This window comes from Microtus ochrogaster, chromosome 1 (assembly GCF_000317375.1).
Source record: "Microtus ochrogaster isolate Prairie Vole_2 chromosome 1, MicOch1.0, whole genome shotgun sequence".
Taxonomy (NCBI): Eukaryota; Metazoa; Chordata; class Mammalia; order Rodentia; family Cricetidae; genus Microtus; species Microtus ochrogaster.
This window is the reverse complement of record NC_022009.1, coordinates 118193857-118213163: the sequence shown is the minus strand read 5'-3', so window position 1 is coordinate 118213163 and position 19307 is coordinate 118193857. Positions and strand designations below refer to the sequence as shown.

General features: G+C 39.0%; 1 protein-coding gene across 1 annotated transcript in view; it reads left to right on the top strand.

The window, feature by feature from the left end:
- Wdr49 (WD repeat domain 49) overlaps positions 1–19307 on the top strand; it is a 100710-nt gene that overhangs the window by 76182 nt on the left and 5221 nt on the right. The window contains exons 15-17 of the mRNA XM_005344204.3: positions 677–852; positions 10081–10184; positions 11269–11415. Coding sequence (XP_005344261.1) covers positions 677–852; positions 10081–10184; positions 11269–11415 — 427 coding nt within the window. The remainder of the gene's footprint in view (positions 1–676; positions 853–10080; positions 10185–11268; positions 11416–19307) is intronic.

The window sequence follows — 19307 nt, the reverse complement described above, 5'->3', positions numbered from 1 at the left end:
GTGCCCTCTTCTGGCCTGCAGGCATACACGCAAACAGAATATTGTATACATAATAAGCAAAAAGTACATTGTAAGCAACTTCTAAAATTCTAGAATTGACAGAGGTGTCTCATTATCTGGACAGTCACCCAAAGTTCTTCTCTATCATTGGAGCATCCATTTTCAGGCGACAGGCCCATAGTATCCAGCAGACATTTCCATGAAGCAGGAAGTTTCAAAGATAGTTTTGCCTATATTGGCAGTTGGTCAGTAACTTTCTTTCATATCCTGCAAAATATCTGGCAGACTATTTCATGAAGCAGGAACCCTGAAGACTGTCTTCACCTTCTTTAGGCAACTTCCAGCAGTCACTTTTCTGTGGGTCCTGAATATCCAGTCCGTACAGCATAACATCAAGCAGTCCAGGCAAGAGCAGTTTCTTGCCTATATCACCTTTTTGGTTAACTCTAATTTCATTTGATAAGTTTGTTTCTTTCTTATCTTGTAGCTCATGTTCTACCTTACAAAAGTTATAAATATTTCATCTCTGTTACAAGACTAAGATCATAGCTGGTCTTGGTCATTTGTGTTTATGAATATCAATGAGAGTTTGTTTATTAATGTTGTACAGAGCAAAGGCACATAAATGTTAGGTGAAAATAAATTTTATGAAAATAAAATATATTTTTATTTTTAGGCAAGCCGTTGGGATATTGAAAACTATTTTTCTCTTCCTAAAAGAGGTACTAGTTTCATAGAAAGTGGAAGTCAAGAAGAAAGTGTGAAAATAATTCCTGCCTTTTCTAATGAGGAGTCATGTTTAGCCCCGACAGAAGACTTTCTACTAACTGAAGAAATCAAAGACAATTTAAAGCACCTGTAAGTACTTTGAATCCTTGTCAAGATGTGAAGTTTAGATGTGAAATGGGTACAGTTGGGCCTAATTTCCCGTGGGGCTCTGAATCTATCCAGTGGCAACTTCAAACTTTCTTAAGGTTTGGAGATTATTGAGTGTGCATGCTGGGATATGTTCTTAGGGCTTCTTATGTATTTTATTTCTTGTCTCCATTTATTTCTTACCCTATCTTTATATTTATATTCTCTTTCTCTGTGTCTGTGTGTAATTCTTTGTCGTCTGTCTGTCTCTTTCTCTCTCTCCACCCACTTTCTCTTTATCTCGGTCAGAGGCTCCCTGACAATGCCTTGCCAGGTAACTCAGGTTGTTCTTGAACATTCTTCTTCCCCAATCTCCTCAGTACTAGGACTGTAGGTCTTGTTTTCTTTTTTTAATTAAATTTGTTTATTTATTTCACTCCCAAGCACAGTTTCCCCTCCTCCTATCCCCTCCCCTACCTCCTCTCTCCCCCATCTACTCTTCTGTTTCTGTTCAGAAAGGGGCAGGCTTCCCATGACTATTAACGAAGCATGACGAATGAAGTTGCTCTAGGTCTAAGCACTTCCACTTTTATTAAGGATGGGCAAGGCAACCCTGTATAAGGAATAGGTTTCCCAAATCCAGCCACAACATTAGGAACAGTCCCTGCTCCCACTGTTAGAAATCTCACAAGTAGACCAAGCTACAAAACTGTAGGCCTTTTTTTTTCTATCCAGCCAGCCAGCTCCTAAATAACAACACAGAGACCTCTTATTAATTATTGAATCTTGGCTAATAGCTTAGACTTGTTTCTAACTAGCTCTTATGACTTGAAATTAACCCATTTCTATTATTCTATATATTGCCATGTGACTTGTTACTTTATCTGTCCTCCAGCATATCTTAGTCCCTCTGTTTCACCTGGCAACTTCTCCTTTCTTCTTCCCAGTGTGCTTTGTGTTTGGTTCTCCTATCTATACCTCCTGTCTAGATAATGGCTATTTAGCTTTTTACTAAACCAATAGGCACTTTGGGAAAGACACATCTTCACAATGTTCCAAAGATTATTAGACATTTCCCCCTTTTTGTCTAAATAAAAAGAAAAGGGTTCTGTGTACATTAAATATGTTCAGTTAGCACAGTTGTCCACAGATCTTGTGCAGATCATTTCTCAAGGAAAGCTTTAAGGAGTCAGTTTTCTCTCTCCATCTATGACTAAACCCAAGTTGTCAGACATGGATTACAAGTGCTCTTAGCTGATGAGTCGTCTTGCAACCCTTAGTAGGGTCCCGTTCTTTATGATAAAGTATGTTACTACCTTTAAAATGTCAGTGTTTAGTCCCAGCACTCAGGGTGCAGAGATAGGTGGATCTCTGTGAGTTTGAGGTTATCCTGGTCAACAGAGTGAGTTCCAAAGCTACACAGAGAAAGCCTGTCTTGAAAATTATATATATATATATATATTCACAACATATATATACACATATATATACATATATGTAATCAGTGTTGTGAACTTTTTTCTCATTTTGTTCTATGTTTTATTACTTCTAGACACCTTGTTTTATGAAAAATAGTGCTGATAGGCTTTAAAATTTATGGATTTTCTTTAAAATAGTTGGTCTTCCCACAGTTAATGTATGTCTGAGGGCCATGGATAAGTTGAGGAGAGGAAGACACAGTTTTCTCTATTGTGCAGCATGCTTTTCAAAGAACAAAAATCATACAAGAGCCATTGCTTGTGCTCTTTAAACTTCTGCTTGTTCCAGATAATTGGCTTGGAATAACTTTCTGATTGTTGTTATGAGACAGCATATAATAATGTCATTTAGGAATTATGTGGTAATTGAAAGAAAATGGTTACCAATGCATTCTCACAGTTGACTTATGGGTTGTAACCCTTAATTCTCCCAGGAATGTGACCAGGACTATGACAATAAATTTATCAGCTTGTCAGTTGAACTTTCCAGTCATTTAATCAGATTTTACAAATCCTTTCAGCCTTGGATAATTGTTTTTTGAAAAATAATTCTTGAAACCTAAGTTCTTTTACTTAATCAAATGAGTAAACATGAGAACAGACAAGGTCAGCTACATGTCCTTGTACAAATGCGCAAAAGAGAAGCAATATGCCTGACAATATGAAGAGGCTTGAGGAAACTTCCTTTTTGATGACTAGGTAATTGCAGATGTCAGCATATGTAGATGAGAAAAAATGAGGTAAGAAAGACGTAGAAGTACAGAAAACGTATAACTAAGTAATAAGAAAGAAACACGAAGAATTAAGTGAAGTATACCTGAATGCCCCCAGTTCATTTTATAGAAAAATTAATTTGGTACCTATTATATTCTGATTTATACATGAACATTTGGTTTCCATAACGATTAAAATATTTCATGAAATCATGTGTGAGAAGTATGTAGGTGGTGAGAAGTTATCATAAATGTAAATCTTGAAAAGATGAAGATGAATGAATTTGAACAACTAGCAGGAATGTCTTAGTTTTGAATTAGTGATAGATACAGAGAAACAGATATTCCCTCCATTTAATTCTGCAAAACAAAACAAAAACAATTACCATTTGTATTCATCATGTTTCTATTGCTATGATACGCCATGAACAAGGAAACTTATAGAAGGAGGGCTTATTTCTGGCTTACAGTCCCAGAGGGGTAAGAGTTCAGAAACAGCTGAGAGCTCATATCTCCAATAACAAACCGGAAACAGAAAGAACTGAAGACAGAAGGAAGCTTGTAATCCTGAAAGCTCACCCTAAAGAGACATTTCCTCCAGCAACTCCACACCTCCCAGGTCCACCCAAAGAGCCAAACAACACCAACTGAGTATCAAGCATTCAAATGCCCAAGAACATGGAGTTCATCTCATCCAGACCGCCAAACCATTTGAAAATGAAAAGCAGTGGAGGAAAAATAAAGGGATCCAACAGGAAATGAGAACATGTATTTTTTTTCCTCACATGATAGCAATATGCAGTACTTGTCTTCTGTTTTAGTAACAGTTACTATTGCTGTAGAAGAATGCCAAGACCAAAAGTAAGTGAAGGAAGAAAGGGTTTAGTAGGCTCACACTATCACACCATTGTTGGAGGAAGTCAGGGCAGGAACTCAAACAGGGCAGGAGCCTGAAGGAGGAGCTCATGCAGAGGCCATGGAGGAGTGCTGCTTACTGGAATATATTCCCACATAATGGAATTATGTGCACAGTAAAACACTTAGACTTTATAACCTCATGATATATTTTCATTGTAAGAACAACATGTTTTTTTCTTTAATAAGCCCACCACCCCAAAGTGGTTGGCCAAGGTTTTCAAAAAAAATTGGAGAAAGCATTTTTAAATGTACATTAAATCAACCACATGTTGTTCAATTATTGTGTAAAGTTTTATAAAACATCTGCTGTTTTATGAGTTTATGAATATGTGCATATGCACATCTGCCACACTGTACGTCTGGAAGTCAGAAGACAACTTTCTGTAGTTGGTTCTCTCCTTTGACCATGCAGGTTCTGGGAATTGAGCTCAGATCCTCAGGTGCCAAGTCCCTTCATACACTGAGCAATCTCATTGGTCCTCCCTTGATATCTTTTTGCTGCTGATGTTGTTTGGTTGTTTTTTGTGATTTTGGCAAGAGGTGTCGGTTTTGAAATCTCATCTCATCGTGTACTCCTGGGCTGGCCTTGATCCTAGTAAGTATATAGACCAGGGTGCCCTCAAACTAAAAGAGATCACTTGCCTCTTTCTCTCCAGCCACCCTAAGATAGCTTATTCATTCTTTTTACTTGGATGTTCTTTGTGAATGTGAACATTTTGATATGCATATTGACATCCACAGCTCAGTAGGGAAGTTGAAAGGATTATTGGAGGCATATTAGACTGCTCTCGGAAACATCTTTAGGACATTCAGCCCTTCTTTGAAGAATCGGTGAGATGCACTCATACAGCATCTTACATGCTCTTCTACTTAATCACTATTAGAGATAAACAAATCTATCCATTCATATAGCACCCATTCTTCCATGGTTATTATTGCTCTACAGAAATAGTAAGCAATTCCATTCCCTCTTTGACTGTGTGTTATTTTTTCCCTTTTGGCCATTATTTTAAAAATTACTTTAGAGAGGGGTTAATTATAAGGAACCAGAAAAAATCAAATGAGAAACAAAATAAAAATTTACAATTACCACAGCAGTTTTCATAAAGCAGAAGTTACACTTCACTATTAGTGTTATTATACCTTATAAATAATAGTGTGCTATATATGCTCTGTCCTTATTAGTAAGGAGTTGATATTTAAAATTATATAGCTATTGATTACCTAATTATTTTGACAGTAGATGCCATGTTAGAAAGTAAATTAGAAAATGGATAGACTTAAAGAAAAACATACAAAAATTATTACATTTTATTTTAACTTGGAGATTATCTGACATAAATGTCTTGACTGACAGCCAGCTTTTGCCAACAATCTGTGGTGATAATTATCACATATAATATATGAAATGCTAAGACCTATTTATTTTTGAAATTCAAGTCTTTAAAACCTTCAAAGAACAAGCTATCATTTCTTGATGTTTTGTCTGATCTTTCTGTTACCAAGAGTACTAGAACTTGCTAGGAAGTGGTGCTGGAACTCTCTTCATAGCATAAAATCGAGTCATGTTGAATAAAATACTAGTAACCCACATTCATTGAGCTCGAAGCATATTTCAGAAAGTCTTTTAAAGTTTTTTTTTCCACTTAAGTCATTTATTATCACAATACTTTGAGGAGGAGGGATGCTATTTTCACTCCCATTTCACATCTGGGAAAGTTAGGAAGAGAGAATCAAATATCCACCCAAAGGCTTCAGACACTCTAATTGCTGAGTTAAAACTTACATGCTATGCCCTGGTGCTTGTCCAGCATGTACCGGATTGAAGTAATAAAGCATTCCTCTCCAGTCACCCAGTATCTTGTGAGGTACCTGCTACTATATCAGAGCCACCACCCTCTATTTTCTTGTTAGGCCATGTAGGACTCTGGAAATACTGTCACAGTTATCATATTTCCTGTGTACATCTAGAGCAGAGAGAAATGATGTCCTGTTCGGCTTCATTATTTTTATCTGTGCGCCTCCTCTTAGGAATATTCACCCCTTTCCAGTTCTCAGAAGATTTTCATGATTCTTCTGAACGCTAGATATCTGTGGAAAGCAAGTGGTACTTTTGTATAGTCTTGGCCTTACCCTTAGCCTTAGAGTATGCAGATGATTTTCCAGTCTAGCATCACACAGAGATGTGCTTTGCCTTCAAGGTTTATTAGCCTAACCCTAGTCTATGTGTAGTCATTTAAATAAGTCAATCAATACGCTATAATTCCTGGAAGGTTCTTTTACTTTTTGCCTATTTCTGTCTATCTGTCTGTCTCTGCATGACACATTTTGTTCCCTACAAAAGATAGTCAATTTAAATTCTACTTGATGAGGCTGTAAGAGAAAATGGTTCAATAGGGGTAAAGGGTCATAACACTTTGAGAAAAACCATGGTCTGGCATTAATTATTCAGATGTGGGACTTTTCTACCTCCCACGCTTTTGCAGTCATTTTATGCCTATGATACTTTTCCAGGGAGATTGTATTATTGATCCAATAGTTACAAGGCTTGTCCACTTTGCAGTCAACCTTCCCTTATCCACTACTAAATCCCCACTGTTACAGATTTCTTTACAGTCTTAAGATGCCAGATTTAGTCTGTGAAACTCAGAAGTGACTATATATGCTGGTTTTGAAAATATTTATTTTTTTTTAGTTTTCCTTATGTGTATGTCTGTGTAGGTTTGTGATCCTGAATACAGGTGCCTATGGAGATCAAAGGTCTGTATTCTTCTGGAGCCACCCAGTATGGGCACTGGGAACCAATCAGGGGACCCCTGGAGGAGCAGTGTGTGCTTTAACACCCGAGCCACCTCTCCAATCCTGAGAATATGCTCTTTTTTAGAGCAATGACCTATTGTGAGGGAAACAATCCAGCATTGCTGGGAAAGAACTTCCCATCTATCCAAAGTTTGTTTTCAGGGAGCAAAGCTCTCCTAGAAAATATGTGACCCCAAATGATTCTCTCATAGACACATGGGCACTCTAGACATAGCTTTTCACCCGCCCCCTACTAAACTCTGGCTTGTTAGACAACCTGCTTCCATAGAAAAATTATATTCCAGTGAGCACAGTCAGGATGTTATTAGTGTGAATCGGGCAACATAATATTCGCCAGGAGATAAAAGTTAGTATTGGCAGTCAGATGACAATGTTTCTCTGATGCTGTGTAATCAAGACAGCACTTCACCCTTGCTGCCTCCCTCCAAATGACCAACAACTGCAGTGTAAACATGTGAAAAATGTCACATTGGGTCCAAATTAAGGGTTAGTCGACTACGAATACGACACCTGCTTCTTAAAACTGACAACATTGTGATAAACAAGGAAAATATGAGAAAGTATCATAGGCCTCAGAAAGCTCAGGAATCAGATCCTTAAAATTTTGATATTACAGAAAAAGGGCAGTAAGGAAAAAGAAAACACACCACCAATAATACTAACAAAATTTGGAGTTTAGTTAATTAGGTGCTAATAATGATTTTTAAAATAATTTCTTAGAATTTATTTACTTTGTAGATATATACATGCCTTTTCATAGTTTATGTGCACCATGTGCCTGCAGCAGCTGATGGGGGCCAGGAGGCATGAGATTCCCTAGAACTGGAGTCACAGGTGAGACTTGTGTAAATACAGCCATACCCCCTCCAAAATATGGTTGAGAGGGAGGGTTGTTTTTTTTTTTGTTGTTGTTGTTGTTATTATAGATATGAGGGAGAATACAGTCAGAGATGCCTGGAAGTCTAGATCAGAGAGAAAAAATAGATTACTGAATGTGGTCAGGAGACTAAATCAGGAAGCGGGGGGGGGGTAGCAGGAGAAGAAGAAAAGGGATGACCAAGAGATAGAGACAAGAGAGAAGATGCCGAGGAAGGAAGATAAAAAAAGCATGGTCAAAATGGCAGGGTTATATAAATGAGAAGCTGGGCGAAAGGGAAGCCCATGAGCTGCAGAAGTTGGGGGTAGGGTGAGAAGAGCTGAGAGGGAGGAAGCCAGCATGGACTCTGTAACACGTATTTGTGATTCTGAGAGAGCTTGGAGGCCACGGTTTGGTTTGCTATGTTAGTAGGTACCACAATTAGCTATCTCTCCTCCTTCTTTTATATCTGACATTCCAACTTTTTGTTGATGATAACAATGTAATTTGTTCTGTAGCTTCTTAGCCAAAATAGGGTGCCTGTTTGTTGGGGTCCAGGAAGTTTGGGAGACCAACCAGAGGTCAGGAAGAGAGGGAGTCAAGCAATGGTCAGAAACATGTGTTTCTCTGTCTCCCTTGCTGGCCAAGTTCCTCCAGGTTTTGGCATGTATAAAATGAGGACATGCTGGCTTCAGGGCATAGCTGGAGGAAGAATGTCTATTGTAGATATGAGGGAGAGTGTATGCCGAAGCATCTGGAAGAGGTCAGGGCATGTTGAGGAAGTAATAGACTGAACAGAGCCAGCAGACAGGACTGCTGTGGAGGGGCAGAGAACAAGAAAGGAAGAAAGAGATAACCAAGAGAAAGAGCAAGAGAGGAACACACACACACACACACACACACACACACACACACACACACAAGCATCAACACACGCACATGTAAACACACACACATACACACACTCATACACACACACTCTCACACACACAGACTCATATACATACACACACACACTCATATACACAAACACACACACTCACAAATAGTTCCAAAACACTAAGAGCTTTTTTTTTTAATATAGAAAGAAAACTAAGACTGAGTGTTTAAGAATTATCTTATGATCCCATACTTAGAAAATCTGTGACAGAACTGGGAATAAAAGTTATCAGGTGGGAGAGTGGCAACCAGCGGCAACGGCCAGGGGATGTGAGAAAGAGATGCAGAGTAGGGGGTCGGCTGGTTCCCATCATTGCACATGTCATGAGGAGGGTAGGGACATCATGTCTGCATACTTTACATACTTTGAGTGACTTTTGGAAGCAGAAGTTTTGTCTGTTAAGATGGGCATTTACGATAGTGAATGTTAAACATCTAAAGATCGTTTTCTCTTCTCTGCTAGGAATGTATAAGGGTATAAAATGGTTTCCCTTTTGTATTAGTCAGAGTTCTTTAAAGGAGCAGAAGTTGTGTGTGTGTGTGTGTGTGTGTGTGTGAGATTTATTCGAGTGGATTATGAGCTGTGTTCTTGTTAGTCCAACAATGGCTGTCTCCCTGTAGAAAGACCAAGAATCTCGTTGTTCAGTCCATGAAACTGGATGTCTCAGCAGTTCCAATCTGATGATGGTGTCCCAGACATTTCCTAGAGAGCTGCTGGTCTTCAGTCAATAGGGCAATACAAAGAAATGGGTTCTAACCCCAGTCAAGGGAAGCCTCCACAGCAGGGTAGCTGGATTTGCCACTGAAAGTGAGAGCAAACAGGCAAAACACAAACACTTCCTCCTTCCACATCCTTTTATATGGAATATCAACAGAAAGTGTGGCCCAGATTTAGGGTAGGTCTTCAAATCAAATAATGTAACTGATAAAATTCTTCCCAGGTGTACCAGCTGCTTGACTTTTGGTTGATTGCAGGAATAGCCAAGTTGACAGCCACGGTTAGCCGGCACAGCTCCCCATATTTCATTTGTAGGAGGTTTCGTGCGTATTCCAGTTCTTTTAAAGTTTTCTTATAGATACATACAGAAGCGAAAAATTACTGATCATTTTTGGCTTTTGGATACTATAAAAGACGAGGCTTGTTTTAAGAGATGCTAGCCGATGACAACGATGCTTTTTTGGGGTCTCATCACAAGGCAGAGGGAGTGTTAATGTGCTTCTATGAAGTCTTTTGTATCATTTCCCCTGATTTCCCAGCTGCAGAAGAGTCTTTCCGAGCCTTCACCTTTGTATTCTCCCTGCTATGCTAACAACTGGGTAGTGGCACTTTATTCAAAGGCTTGATGGCTTCACTAATTTAAGCAAATGTCACTCTCACTACTTACAAATACAGGGATGGATATATAGTTTTTGCAAACTTAAGGTATTTTACCATAGCCAGAGAGTATCTCTCCAACTTTTTAATTATTATTATACTTTAATTATTTTCTTCCTCTTTCAGATCATTAGAAGAAACAAATTTCAGCCTGAAATATAAGAAGAGAAACATCGATAAGAAAAAAACATGTAAACCTTGCTATCATGAAATTACACAGAAATCAGCTAGTAAGTAAACAGTATAGAATAGCATTTTATAGACCAATATGAATAAGACAAGGAGCTATGCTGTCTATGAGAAATGTTCATTTCATATTAATAAATAAAATGAGTGATGCTGTTTTTATCTGATGAAGGAGGAGGGTAAGGCCTGGACCTATTAAACAGCATTCAAGGTTTCCTCCATACACAGTAAATGGCAATGGATGCTTGACATCACCCTGACTCCCAAGGAGTTATTAGGTCTAGCACCAGCAGCATTATGGAACACATTACAAATGTAAATCCTAGTACATTCATCTTTTCCTCTCTCAAAAAAAAAAAAAAAAATCAGAAGCCAGGGTGGTACCTGGTGACCCATGACTTACTACACTCTTTCAGTGATGATTCTCATGCGTAACAAAGCTCAAGAACCATGTGCTTAGGGTACGCCTTGGAGAACAAATACAGCAGAATAGTAAAAGCACAGCTTCTGCCTTCACAGGACTAACAGCCACAGAGCACAAAACCACACCTGAATTTAACATTTATTGAGTTCTCTTTCATTACTCACTTGTCATTTGAGGCAGAAACTTTTTCCAAATCATTCAAAACTTCGCTTTTAATGTGCAGCTCACATAAGTCCTTTTACTTCTTCTCAGGCAAAATAAATAAGATGCTGCAATGGCCTATGCTATAGTGGAATGAAAAAGTACCTGTAAATTCAAAATTTTAGCTGTTTTGTTCAAAAAACACTGAAAAATATATTCCATTTCACAAAGGATATAATTTTCTTAGAGATAAAAGAGAGGAATTGAAGCCTTTCCAAAACTGTAGAATACTCATTTTCAAGGGAATGTTGTAGAAAAATACACAAAATGGGAAATCAACAAAAAGGAGCCTTGGTTCCTCTTTGTCCTTTGAACAGAAAGGACCCTGGGTTTATTTTCAGCTGTGCTTGGAGGATGTGGTAACCACTGCAGCTGCACCAACTGAGTAATAAGATGAGTAAATTTTAAAAAGTGAATTTGGAAGCACATTAGGTCATTTCAAAGAGCTAACGACATTCATTGTGCTTTTCCTCTCATCCTTCCCTGGAATTTGCTGTTTGAAGGCACCTTTAGGTCTTTAAGCCTTAGAAGCTTGAAAGAACTGCCTGAAGTGACTCAACCTGCATTTCTTCTTGACCCTGACAAATATTTTAAGGAAGAACCAGAGGAAGATGAACCCCCAATCCCAGAGCTCCCTTTGCTCTCTGAAAGTAAGTCTTTAGGTGGCCTGCAATCACCAATCACCATTCTTTCTTCATATGACTCAATGAAAGGCAAAGGAAATACTGTAGAATAGCATGCAAACAGCATATTTGCCTTGTAGGTTGCTATGAAACAAAGTGTGGTGTGGTTGTCAAGATTTACAGCTCTGTGCTCTCAGCAAAAAGAGCCAAATGGCTGCAACACATGACACGGATATTTCCATTGTGTGGCTGTTCTTCAGGAAGCCTGCCTTAAATACCATGAATCTGTCATAGCTGAGCACCTCTCCTCCCTGAATAACCTTCGTTTTCAAAACTGATACCAGAGATAGAAACATCATGAGATTTGAAAGCGATAGAAGAGTCTCTGGCAATCTGGCTCTGCTCTTCCCTTGTCTCTATAAATAGAGGCCACTTAAAGTGCATTGTCTCAGAGGCTCCAGCTGCAGTGCCGGGCTAATAAGAGAGAACGAGGAAGCTTAACTTGAAAATATGCAAGTGGACGATCTCTGAGCATTTCGACACGGCATGTGCACAAGAACGCTCTATTTTTTTCAGACTCTTCTAGGCTTTGCAGTTTGTGAGCATTTGAGGAATATTAGTACAAACATCTTTCCCACAAAAGGAGCCTCGTGGGAATTCAGGCAACACAACCGGAAACTGGGTGAGGTACGAGAAGGCTTACAGGCACGGTAATTGATCTCATTTCCAATAACTGGTGGAAATGGAACGTTTGCAGTGCGTGATACTGGAAGGACTGGAGTCACATGACCGGGATCTGAGACCCACTGTCTCAGCTTTCCAGTGCCTGACACAGGGTTCAAAATCATTCTTCAACAATACCTTTGCGGGAGGGAGCTGTGTTCTTATAGCCACACTTGGAGACAATTTTTGGTTCTCATCAAGAACAGCTGTCATTTGTTGTCACTATACTTTCTAGTCTTACACTATCACCTTGCTAGATCTTCCTTCAACGTCCTCTGTTCTAAATTTGTACACATTTGCTTATTTTCTCGAGGTTTCTTTCTGCTCATTTCTCTTTGAAGTATGTAACATTAAACTTTAAGCCTTTGGGTATATGGAATGGGACTTCCAATCTGTAATCTTATTATTTTTCATCAGAATGATCTAACATTAAGAATGAATGCGTGTGCTGGAAGAATTGGTCCAAGGACCAAATATTTGCTACAGACTAGATTTTGCATCTCCATGTGAATGGATGTGTGTGCATGGTTTCAGCCTGTAATCCCAGCACTCAGCAATTAGGAAAGTCAGAGAGAGGGCATCCTAGGGGAACCTGGCTAGCTAGGTTAACCTGTAGGGTGAGCTGTGGTTATGCTGGGACCGTGTGGAAACATGATGACCAAAGGGACTCAGGGAGAAAAAGGTTTATTTAGTTTCTGTTTCTGAGTTACAGTCTATTGAGGGAAGCCAAGGAAGAAATTAAAACTGGCCAGGAACCTGGAGGCAGGAGCTAATGCAGGGGTCCCAAAGGAATGCTCTTTATATTGGCTTGATCCTCATGGCTATCTCAAAATTTTTTCTCATAGACCATAAGACCAGAGCTGTGTCCTCAGAGAATGAATTAAGTTCTCACTTACCTATTACTAATGTTAAAAAGTACCCTACAGGGTTGCCTACTGCCTTCTTATGGAGGGATTTTTTTCAATTGAGATTTCCACCACACAGATGACAATAGGTTTTGTCAAGTTTATATAAAACTATCCAGCACAAGAAATAAAATGTGTGTATGCAAAAAGACCCAGACCACCTACAAAACAACCAAGAGTGCGAATGACTTCTGGGGAATGATAAAGGGTGGCCACAATCATGTATCGCTGCCCATATATGCACAAGGTCATAGTCATACACACAAATTCACACACATCTCAACCAAAAGAGTTGGTCAGAACATATCAAAGTTAAACAGGCTCCACAGGTAACAATAGTTAAGCAGGCCAGAAAAGAAGGGGTGTGTGTATTTCTGGTAGTCGTAGAACATGCCTTTAGACCGGGAGTAGCACAGTCAAAGGAAAGGACATGGGGGTCTATGTAGCTGAGTTCCAACAAGAATGTGCAGAAACCCAGATGGTGCACTTACAGTGCCATTCCAGGGATATTGGCATTGATTTCTTCAAAAATGAGAAGCCACTGATGTGTTTTAATCCATTGTTCTAAGTGAGTCTACATTATCTCCTCTGTAACTGCTTTGACTTTTATGTCTTGGTGTTATTATCTTTGACTGCTCTCAAGGTACAACACTGTTTATGCTGTCCAGCTTTTCTTGTTTTGGGCATGGGACTCAGGTCCCAATGATTTCATGAGAGTTTTGTTTTTTATAAGTCACTTTCCTAGCCTTCCAGTCTGTTTTTAAATGAGCCTATCCCAGGGGCTAGGGAAATTTCTCCATGGCTAAATGCACTTGTTACTTTTTCAGGACTGGGTTTTTATTTCCAGAGCCTACATGTAACTCACAACCATCCATAACTCCAGTTTCAGGGGATCTGAACTTCAGAACTCAGTAAGCACCAGGCAATTGATGCACAGACCCACACACAGGAAAAAAATACTCCTACACATAAAATAAATAAATAAACTTAAGAAAATATATCTATTTAGTCAATTATTTAATTGGATTTCATAAATATTTGGGCATATGGATGCATATAGACACACATATTCTGTCTTATGGAGTGGGCCTTAAATCCTATCAATAAGTGATTGGTTACTCCCAAAAGTTTTGCTTTGTTTTAAATGCAGTCTATTTCTGTTGTTTAGGCTGGCTTCAAACTGCTGAAGTTAGATAATCCTCCTGCCTCACTCTTTTATACAGCTGACACTACAACAGTATGTGCAGGCAAGACTTGTTTAGAATAGCAATTTAGAATCTGGTCTGCTCACACTGGGTAATCTTGGATCGTTTTTTGCTATTTGCTTTTATTCTTGATTCTTTGTTATTATTTTATATCTTTTTTGTAAGTCTTGTAATTTTTGTTATTCAAGAGAAATTTTAAAAATCTCTATAGCTATTGAAGTGAGGGCTATTTAGTTCTGTGGAGAGAATTGTGGTCAGTATGTGCCAATAAAACTCGGAATTGTGATAGATAGTGCTGAGGTGCAGTTTTCAGTGTACTTAGAGTACTTTTGATTTAGAACGCCCGAGTTAGACTTCTGTCTTTTTAGATAGAGGAATATTGTCCTATAAATCTTGCATGATCATATATTTCTTTGGTTTTCCACTCTGCTGAATGGCTTCCCACCCATATCAGTGTTCAGAGAAAGTGGAAGGGAATACTGGCCAAAGCTACTGGGTTTCTCTGTATTCCAATATATTGTACTGCCCTATAGAGCTATCAGAACATTTGGGACAAAGTATATACCTCCATCTCAAGACCAGTTCTTGCTTTGTAACCCAAGCTCATCTTGAACTAATTATAACTCAGACTGTCTTAAAAGCCCTAATTTTTACCTTTTTGAGTGCTGGGGTTATTTCAGGTTTGATCATACCTATCAGAAATCTATCTCCTAAAAATGTCCACATATGGCCTAACGAAAACCTTTGCCAAGCCAGGTCATCTAGGAAACAATTTCCTCCTGCTTGCCCCTTTAGTTAATGTGTTCATCTTTGTTTCTGTCCCATGTTCTCTGATAAGTATAAGAGCTGATATGCCTGCTTTATTTTTTAGCTTTGTGTGAGAATAACTGTAATCTGCCTAACAAATCCTCCACAGAAAAAAAAATATTGTTGAAAAAGAAACAGGAAACTTACTTGATCACATTTATATTGTAGAAAACCTCTTAGGAACAGTGTGGAGGGTGTATATCATGGATCTGGGTTGAAGGCAGATCAGTATAATGTTGAGATGTGTGCAGTGCATCTGTCTTCCACCTCTCATACTCCATGACTTACCAAGCAGCATAATATTATTTTTAAGATGAAAACGTTAGAAAATAACTTCCTTCAAAGTGTTTAAGTGTTCAGTGAGAAGGATCATCTGCTCTGCTCTGACCAGATATATATATCTGTCAAATTTCAAGTTGCATAACTATGCCAAAGCAAAAGACCCTCACTGAGAGAGGAAATGCAGATGAAGAGGGTTCAAAGTTGGGAAATGTCAGTTCCAGATTTGGAGACAGGGATGTGTGTGTGTGGACCATCTAGAAAGGAAACTGGCCTTGGTAGGAAAGAAAGGGAGCATGGGGACTGAGAAGCAACACAGCTGAGACATATTTTAGAATTAATTTAAAGTTCAGCTTTTTTTTTCATCTAATTTCAAATGCAATATGTGGACATTACAGCAACATGGACCTTTAGAAATGGAACTCTTGAGAATATAGGACTCAGAGTAATTACCCCAGTAAATTCTAGAATAGTAATTTAAAGGAAGAAAGTCTATTTATAAAGGGAATAAAACATGGAAACAATAGTGAATTTTATCTGGCAATTGTACTTTAAGCGGCATTGTGCCAGGTACTGATAATGTTCTATTACTTTGGATGGGACACTTTCAAATACTTCCTAATCCCCTGGTGGCTTTTCAGTTTTAACTACTGAGCTTTTAATATCTTTTTGTATTCTCTGTCTTTTTTTTTTTTACTTGAAACATCGTATGCTCCTTCTCTTTAACTTCCAAGTTGTTCCCAGTGGATTCTCAAACAGTTTTAACTCCCACTTCTGTATGCTGTATTAATGGTATTTAAACCTAGCAGGTCAGGTTTTCCACTAACTTCCCCAGAACCATTCATATGTATTCTTTGAATCTTTAAAACTTTCATTGTAGAAAAAGTGCTGTTTTAGGGACACTTCAGGCAAAGTGTGTTTTGTTACTATTGTTGTGATCTGTCAAGACAAATTACAAGGAATTATTAAAGAGATGATTTTATTCAGGCTGTTATAATTATGAAGACTCTTATTAATGAAGACCAACTCAGGAAGGGCAGAAGGCCTGTGCTTTTGCACAAATGAAGAAGTCATCTGTGAGTGCTTGTAAACAATGAAGAAGGATAGAGAGGGTGTGCCTGAGTAACATGAGGGCAGTTGGGGTCTTTGTGAGTAATTGTTTCTGGAGCACAAAAGAACAATGAGATTTCTTACTCATGTCTGCTATACAGAAGCTCAGTCTCAGGTAAAAGCAGATGCTTACTGTCAGGCTCTGTTTTGTGGATGATGAACGGGTGTCAGTTACTGCTGTACAATCCAGAGGAGGCCAGAAACCTTCTGGATATGATAAAGAAAGATCTCAGTAATCTCTAGGGAAACCTTGTGGGTAAAACTCCTACAATATTTTGTAGGTGCAATTTATCTGTGTATTGTCAGTCCCTCCCAAATAGCCACAAAAGACTTAATATAGATTATAAATGTTCTCTGGTAGCTCAGGCTTATTATTAACTAGCTCTTACAGCTTAAATTAGCCTATTCTGATTAACCTATGTACTACTCCTTGGCTCATGGCTTTCTTTATCTGTCCTCTAGCATTCTTGCTTCTTTGTGCCTTCTGGCATCTCCACTGACTCTGCCCTTCTTCCACCCAGCATTCTCAGTTTGGCTGTCCCACCTATGCTTTCTGCCTAGATACCAGTCTTCCAGTTCTTTATTAACCCATGAGAGCAATATGTATTCTTTGTGCACAGAAGGATTATTCCACAGCACTTGCTGAACCACAAGTTTGGAGGTGGCAGTTTTGGATGGCTGAAGCTCGTAGTGATAAATGGATCCTCAAGAGGAAACCCAGAGTTTGACAGATCTTGGCTGTGGGGATTTAGTTCTTGGTGATACCTTTGTGTGGTGGTGAGGGGGTGACATAATTGGAAAAGTTAATTCAGATGGTTGCAACTTGATAGGGGAAAAAAAGAAATGAGAATTACTAATGATAATTTGTACAGGGAAATCAACTATAGCATAACTTAGATACAGTCACCCAAACTGCTGTCTCCAAGGAGAGAAAGAAGTCAGTTCAATCTCTACCAGACAAGAGAGTTGCACATCCACCCCTAACCTCCTGCTCTGGTCAGCTGTCTGATGCTGTGTTAAAGGATTGATGACATTCAACATAAAACATTTTATGGCTCATGAGTTCAGAGATTTCAGTTCATGACTACATAGCTTTCCAGCTCTGAGCTTATGGCTGGGGAATGGCATCCAGACAGGAAGTGTGTGGCAGGAGAAGACCTCACTCACTGGACCAAAGAAAAAAATCAGGAAGGGCAGAGTCCCAATATCTGCTTCTAGTTCTTTACTACTGACATACTTCTTTTCTATAGACTTTATCTGCTAAAAGTTCCATCCTCCAGCAGTGCTATATGCTTCTGACAGAAACCTTCAACAAATGAGTCTTTGGGTAATACTTTCAAAAAACTCATATGCAAATTCACAAAGATGTAAAATAATCAAGGCCAGTGAACTCAGCCTGAATCTGACAACCTACAAAGGTGTTCAGGATAAAATAGTTTTCCATGGAAGCACAAGGCTTTCCTCTAAGACTTTTACAGCACAGATGAAATATACATACATAGGTTTTATTCAGGCAAATCCATCATTAAATTCAGAAACACATGCCAACACTTGGGTCTATAAGTTATCTGAATGTATGAAAAAGATATTCTAAGGCTGGCAAGAGGAATCAATGGGAAAAGGTATCTGAAGCTTACCCCGATGACAAGAGTTTAATCCCTGAAACCCACAGAGTAGAGCCAGAGAACTGACTTCCATGGAATATCCTCTGACCTTCAATTGCACAGTGTGGAATTCATGCACCTGACACAAACACACACATGTGCACACAAAACATCAAGATGCAATAAACAGATATTTGGAAAATATACACAGATAATGGCATCTCTGAACATTGTTAGGAATCATGTGAAGATTGCCAGTTTACACCATCACCACTTTTTGACACCAGTCTGTTGTTAAGATTTTTGAAATTGAATGTAGATTCTCCTTTCAAACATCCTGACCACAGTTTCCCTTCCCTCTGCTCCTCCCAGCTAACTGAAACCTACCTAATAGAGACTGAAACTGAGCAGGACTTTGACAATGCTGATGTAGAATTCTATTGAGGAGTTCTATTCAGGACATCACAAGGCGAGCATAGCGTTTAGAGAGGCAGAGTCTCAGTCCCTGGCCTTGGCTGAGTCAGAATGCGATCTTAACAAGCGATTCTCATGTCTATTATGTACCTGGAGTTAGTCAAAGGACAGTGAGTGGGATTTAGAATGTGGCTGGAAATATGGGTGAGGGAGAAGGTTTTCAGAAACCTGAGCATCCAGAGATCACCCACACCTGGTTGTTATGTGCTGTTTGCTTAGAGCCCTACATCTTTCGGGTGGTCTTTGAAAATTTAGCTATTGTCAGTCTGATGGAGTTGCCAATTAGCGAGGGAAAAGAATGCCAGATGGCAGCAGATAAACCAGCTTTGTCATTTGTAAGTCAGGACATCATGTTATTTCAGTGAAAAATGTTTTCCAGTGCTTCACAACCAGCAAGTACTTCATTTTCATCACTTGAGAAATATTTTGGGGTTGTCATTATAGAAAACCTTGTCAGACAGCCAACCATGAAACGGTGTGGTGGTGAGTTAAAGCCATATTTTTCCTAGTAGGGAAGAATGAGTGCAAATTGTTCCTGAGAACAGTAGATTTTTATTCTAAGATTTATTCTTACTTACGTGCATGTATATGTCTCGTCTCTCTGTGTGTGTCATGTGCATTTGTACCTTAAAAGGCAGAAGAAGGCAATGGATCTCCTGGAGCTGGAGATACAGGCAGTTGGAAGCTGTCCAAGATGGGTGCTGGGTACTGAACTCAGGTCCTCTGAAAGAGAGGCAAGAGGCCTTAAGTGCTGAGACATCTCACAGGCCCATCTCTCTCTCTCTCTCTCTCTCTCTCTCTCTCTCTCTCTC